At 32.9% G+C, this 6,685-nt stretch overlaps 1 protein-coding gene across 1 annotated transcript in view; it reads right to left on the bottom strand.

Moving 5' to 3' along the window:
* LOC107745263 (glycine receptor subunit alpha-2-like) overlaps positions 1-6,685 on the bottom strand; it is a 45,450-nt gene that overhangs the window by 33,161 nt on the left and 5,604 nt on the right. Inside the window, exons 3-4 of the mRNA XM_016559115.1 lie at positions 4,283-4,350; positions 960-1,183 (exon numbers count right to left, since the gene is read on the bottom strand). Coding sequence (XP_016414601.1) covers positions 960-1,183; positions 4,283-4,350 — 292 coding nt within the window. The remainder of the gene's footprint in view (positions 1-959; positions 1,184-4,282; positions 4,351-6,685) is intronic.

The raw sequence follows: 6,685 nt of genomic DNA, 5'->3' as shown, positions 1-6,685 counted from the left end.
ATACAGAGATCCATACTGACTGAACACAACCGCCATTTTGGCCGCTCGCGCCGCGGACAGCAGACGATGGCGACTCTCTCCTAGAAAACTCTGGAAGAGGGGAAAAGAGTGTCCAATAACAAGCTCAACAGGCGAACAACTGATTTAGGACATTTTAGACTGTACTACCAAGTCAATATGAAGCTTTTTCTGAAGCGCAGCGAAGTCTCGGTCATTCATGGAGGTCAGTATGTTTGCCAGGAGCCCGAGAGACGTTCCAATACCCTGAAAACAACAACAACTGATTCAGAATCAAGAGTGATTTTCACACACTACAACTCCAGACCAAAGGAGTGATAGAGGTCGAGTTTCATTGTAAGAGTGTGTACTGTAGTCCAGACCTTTTTATCAGGTTGTGGAAGAGCGTAAAAGCCAATCAGAGACGCCCATATGAGTTCAGCAGCCTCAAGCCACAGACCTAATAAACACAAACATGCTACATTATACATTTATAATAACAGACACGTTTAGCCCTCGGATGATGACCAGATGATCCAAACATATAATGCAATGCAATGCAATGATTGAGAGATGAAGAAAGTCTCCTCAGAAGATGTGAGATGTTCTGGAGGCTTGTGAAGATCATTCCTCCGCTGAGGAACAGTGAAAGTAAAGCTTCTGGAAACAAACGCTCCTCAAAAGATCCTGAGGATCAGATTTGAGACTCTAAAACATGATTGATGGAGAATCAAGTAAAGCTGAGCTGCTTCAGTCCAGTAAGTGTTCATCTGGAGATATTACTGCAGTTATTCTGACCTTTACTTGATAAAAACCAGTCCAGATTCACAGCAGAAACACACGAGAAGCTCCAGCTGAAGCTGGACGTTTGTACAATTACTGGATAAAAGACTCTGAACTATCAATCAGAAGGCATGCAGTAGACTTATAAGTGTTCGTATAGAGTTAATACGTCTTCATACCTGATGCTGTACAGGACGGTCCCATCCTTGAAGATCCTCAGGAGCTTGTTTTCCGTCGTGACGTCGTGGAAGTTGGCTCCCTTCTCGTTGGCGAAGAACAGGTCTGGTTTCCAGATGGAGTCCAGCATGGACGGGTCCAGATCCAGAGAGGAGTCGGGATACTCGCTGTAGGCCAGCCGAGGGTCGTTCCACTTCTGCCGCAGGAAGATGTTCACCCTGTAGTCCTGAGACACAAGACTGCTCTGAACTCTCAGCTCACTCTTGAAATAAAGCTTTTGATCGCCATCGATGGCTCCATGAAGAACCGCAAATACTTTATCAGAGACAAATTCACAATACGATACTATTAGTGAAATGAAGTTCTTAGCAATGCATATTACTAATCAAAAATTAAGTTTTGATATATCTACGGTAGGAGATTTACTAAATATCTTCATGGAACATGATCTTTACTTAATATCCTAATGATTTTTGGCATAAAAGAAAATTCGATAATTTTGACCCATACAATGTATTTTTAACTGCTTTTGTGCTCCAGGGTCACATATTACAGTGATTTGTAAACATTTAAATTTCACATAAGGCAGTTTTTATGACATAAATGTATTATAATATAACCTTTTGATGATATAATTATGTTTCTACTCCAGTTTGTTGTTGAAATATAAACATTTAAACAGCAGATGTCGTAACTTGTTTTCATGACATATTTATTAACAATTTTAGGTTATAAAAACATTGTTTTGAAATGTTTCTATAAACGTCGAAATGTCCAGTCTTCTTGTTATTTAAAGGTTACAAAAACATTTATTCCAACATTCTAACTTTACTTTAACCCAAAATAGAATGTTATTTGAACTTTTCTTAAATATTCTAATAACGTTAAAAGTCTAGTTTTCTTGTCGTGATTATAACGTTATTTAAATGTTACAAAAACGTTTCTTAGAATGTTCAGCAAGTTTCTTCCAACATTCTACTAACTTTATTTTTCCTGGAAATATAATGCTGTTTGAACTCTTTTTTTCTAAATATTCTAATAACGTTAAAAGTCCAGTTTTCTTGTCGTGATTATAATGATATTTAAAGGTTACAAAAACATTTATTCCAACATTCTAACTTTATTTTTACCCCAAATATAATGTTATTTGAACTTTTTAAAAATATTCTAAGAACATTAAAATATCCAGTTTTCTTGTTGTGTTTATAACGTTATTTAAAGGTTACGAAGGTTAACAAAATTATAAGAATGTTCCATAAACATTACTTTAAGAATGTTTTTTCCTAACATTTATATAACTTTTAAAAACACGTGCATTAAATATTGATGAACAGGTTCAGTAAAAATATAATGAATATGTAATATAGTGCATATATTTATCAAAATGCTCTCTAGAGAGCTAAATATTGAGTTTAAGAACATTGAATGTTTTTCTAAGGTAAATGTGATGTTAAAATAACGATTCATTAAGTTTTGTTCATGCATCAAATGAAAACCGCAAAGATCGATTCTTGGGATTTAAGAATCGATTCAAATCAATAAATCGATATTATTCTTTATCGTGAAAAAAAGGTTCTTTAGAATTTTTTAAAACGTTCTTCCAAGAACTTTTTCACTGAAAGCTTCTTTGAGGAATCAAAAATGTATGTTGCTTTCAGACAGAAGACCAGCGGAGCTTCTGGTAAAATTTAAGCTTTTGAGAGCATTAAAAAACATTTTCATTAATTGAAATAAAACATTAAAAAAATCTTACATTTCAACTAGTTGAAGGCCAAGCCAGAATTACTCTTTTTCATTTAGTTTAACTTGAAATACTAAAATAACCAAAACTAAATCTTGGGATTTAAGAATCAATTCAAATCAATAAATCGATATTATTCTTTATTGTGAAAAAAAGGTTCTTTAGAATTTTTTAAAACGTTCTTCTAAGAACTTTTTCACTGAAAGCTTCTTTGAGGAATCAAAAATGTATGTTGCTTTCAGACAGAAGACCAGCGGAGCTTCTGGTAAAATTTAAGCTTTTGAGAGCATTAAAAAACATTTTCATTAATTGAAATAAAATAAAAATTAACTCAATTAAAATAAAACATAAAAAAATCTTACATTTCAACTAGTTGAAGGCCAAGCCAGAATTTCTCATTTTCATTTAGTTTAACTTGAAATACTAAAATAACCAAAACTAAATAAACAAATAAAATTGATCAAAACTAAACCGTGCCAATTTTTAAAAATGTTATTTTTTTCAGTGAAATATGCATATATTTTCTGTACTTTTTGTCATTTTAAGAGCTTTGGATCAAGGTTAGTATTAAATAGTTATTATTAAATTATTAAATAGTTATCTAAAACCATAAAAATGTTACTTGAAATAAAATAAAATTAACTGTAACTTAAATAAAATAACATTTTTCAATTTCATTTAGTTTAACTTGATATACTAAAATAGAAAAAAAAAACTAAAGACATTAAAAAAAATTTAATAAATGAAAAGACAAAAAACAATTAAATTACTATAACTAAAATTTAAATTTAAATAAAAAACAAAATTTAAAATATTAATAAAAACTATAATAGTAAAATAACACACAGCTGTTACTTGTATAGATGTTATATTGTTTTTTACAGCAGCTTTATATAAGACTCCTTAATACAGCCATAAACAACGAACCATGCATTGCTGTAATTTTTCCGACGTTACTTCAGTTCATCATAACATGCACAGCAAAGCCATTCAGTGGCTTTATCAGCATTTCTGTGTGCTTTTGTTAAAGGTTTAGCTTGTGAAGGGACTATAGAAATCCCCGGTCTTCATTAGATGAAGCTCTTTGAAAACGGTGTTGAATTAATGAATTAACGAGGCTTTCTGTTCCACTTGTTACAAGCAAATAATGGCGTAACAAAAAGATTCAGCCTATAGAAATCAAGATAATTAACTGGTGAATATAAAGTAGCATAATAATTTATTGTAGCATACATTTTTGTGTGTGCGTGTGTATTTTTAAATGATTTACAGTATCTTATATAATATATAGTATAACATATATTATAAATTGTATAAATGTATTTTAAAGTAAAATATACTATATATTTTTTATTTTTAAATACATTTATATAATTTATCATATTTTATACATGAAAGATAAAAACATTTTTTATCTATTTTAAATATATTTTATAAATTTTATATCTATATTTATGTATTATATTTTATTTATGTATTATATGTAATACCTTAAATATAAACAGGAACAAACTGTAAGACAGTAAATAAACAATAACTCCTGTCAATTTCTCTTTTTAGCAAGGCGTAATGACAAACACTTACCATAGTGGTCTCTGCCACTGAGCCGAAGCTGTTGATGAATATATTGCACGTGACGTTCACAGGAGGACCTTCACAGGAGAACAACATCATGTTAAACACCAAAGAATTCAGTAACTTTAGCATGTTAAGCCTAAATTCACCATTCATGACGGGGGTTGGTAAGATTTAGTCTCTTCTGCTCACCAAGGCTCCATTTATTTGATCAATAATACAGAAAAAATTTTGAAAAATTATTACAATGTAAAATAGCCGATTTCTATGTGAATATATTGTAAACTGTAATTTATTTCTGTGATCGAAGCTGTATTTTCAGCATCATTACTCCAGTCTTCAGTGTTCTTCAGAAATCATTAATATGCTGATTTGCTGCTCAAGAAACATTTCTGATTATTATCAATGTTGAAAACAGTGTTGACGAATATTGAAATAGCAAAATATATTTTAATATTTTTAGTTTTAGTTTTTTATATTTATTTTATTTTAATATTTGATAATATATTTAAGTCAAATATTTTATTTCCGCTTTATTTCAACTAACAACATTTTTTTAATAATTTAATGTTTAGTTTTTTATATTTATTTGATTTTATATTTGATAATATATTTAAGTTTAATATTTTATTTCAGCTGTATTTCAACTAACAAAAATGTTTTAATAGTTTTATTTTTATTTTTTAAAATATTTGATTTTATATTTGATTATATATTTAAGTCTAATATTTTATTTCAGCTTTATTTCAATTAGCAAAAATGTTTTAGTGTTTTAGTTATCAATAATAATTTGGCTTTACTGTCACCTTTGATCAACTGAATGCATCCTTGCACAGTAGTGTAATAGATATTTGACAATAACTGATTATATATCTAACTCTATATAGTTATGATCCCTGTCTACATTTCACACAGCATCGTTTTTTCGAGCAGACTGTAGCCTGTCATGCATGTTGAAAATCATGAAAGGAGTTTATTAAGGTGCAGCTTTCTAAAAATAACCCATTAGCTGCGCCTCGGAGGTATTTTGAACCTCGTCAATGTTTTCTAACAAGGTTGTGTTTTAATCACTCCTGGGCACAAACACACATCCACGCCAAACTAAACTGGAAGAGATCGTCTGAATGAAAGCTGGCACTCGTCTGCTGTAGAGCGAAGGAGATGGAGACAGACGTATTGAGCTTCAGCTTTAATAGCCATCCTTCAGCTCGCACTCAAACCAAATATAAATAATACAGCTCTGCTTATGTGTTCATTAGTCACCATTCACTTCCAAAATACACTGAGGTAAAACTAAAGTTCCTAATAAGTTCAAAATAATTTTGTTTTCATTTTTATTTATGTATATATAGATGTGTGTACGTGTGTGTGTGTGTGTGTGTGTGTGTGTGTGTGCGCGTGTGTGTATTTATTCATTTTATTTCAGTTTTGGTTATTTTTGTACATCAAGTTAAACTTAATGAAAATGAGAAATCTTGCCTTGGCAACTAGTTGGAATAAAATAAATGCAAAAATGTTTTATTTCAGTTAACGTGTATTTTATTTCAAGTAATGAAAACATGTTTTTTTATTGTTTTAATTTTAGTTAACTATAATAACTCTGAGTTGTACGGACTACTATAATGATGCTTTTATATTGGTTCATATTGTCAATATATCACCTAAAAGTCAACAAAGAAATTATAAATGATATTTTGCATAAAGATAATGAAGCCTATTGTCACGACACACACACGGGGAGCACAGGAACGAACGCGGAGACGAGGAACAAAGTAAATTTCAAAGATTTAATAAACAAAAGCTGGGAATACAGAGACACGGGATACACTGAGGACACGAAATTACATTCAACAGCGGACAGGAAACAAGGGGCAAAACATACTTTATATAAACAGGAATAGGAACAGGAAAAACCAAATATGGGCATAAACATCAACCTGGAGCACATGGGGGAGAAAAACACAACACGAGACATGGAACAAAGTCTTACACTACTCCCCTTCCCGGAAGGCGCGTCCCACGCCATACAACATCCAACGGGGACAGGGGGCGGGCGCTCTGGAGATCCCTCAGGACAGACACGAGACGGCAGGCCTCCAGAGTGATACCCGTTTGGGGTGCCATGGCGGAGTAGGGAACTCAGGAGGCTATGGCGGATCCGACAGTCCAGGAGGCCATGACGATGTAGGGAACTCAGGAGGCCATGGCAGATCTGGAGATCAGGAGCCCTGCCTGGGCTCGACGGGGGATCAGGAGCCCTCCCTGGGCTCAACGGGGGATCAGGAGCCCTGCCTGGGCTCAACGGAGGATCAGGAGCCCTCCGTGGGCTATACTCAGGAACAAGAGCCCTCCGTGGGCTATACTCGGGAACAGGAGCCCTCCATGGGCTATACTCGGGAACAGGAGCCCTCC

Source organism: Sinocyclocheilus rhinocerous, unplaced genomic scaffold, assembly GCF_001515625.1.
Source record: "Sinocyclocheilus rhinocerous isolate Xijiao unplaced genomic scaffold, SAMN03320098_v1.1 scaffold3145, whole genome shotgun sequence".
NCBI classification, from domain to species: Eukaryota; Metazoa; Chordata; class Actinopteri; order Cypriniformes; family Cyprinidae; genus Sinocyclocheilus; species Sinocyclocheilus rhinocerous.
This window is presented reverse-complemented; position numbering and strand designations above follow the sequence as displayed.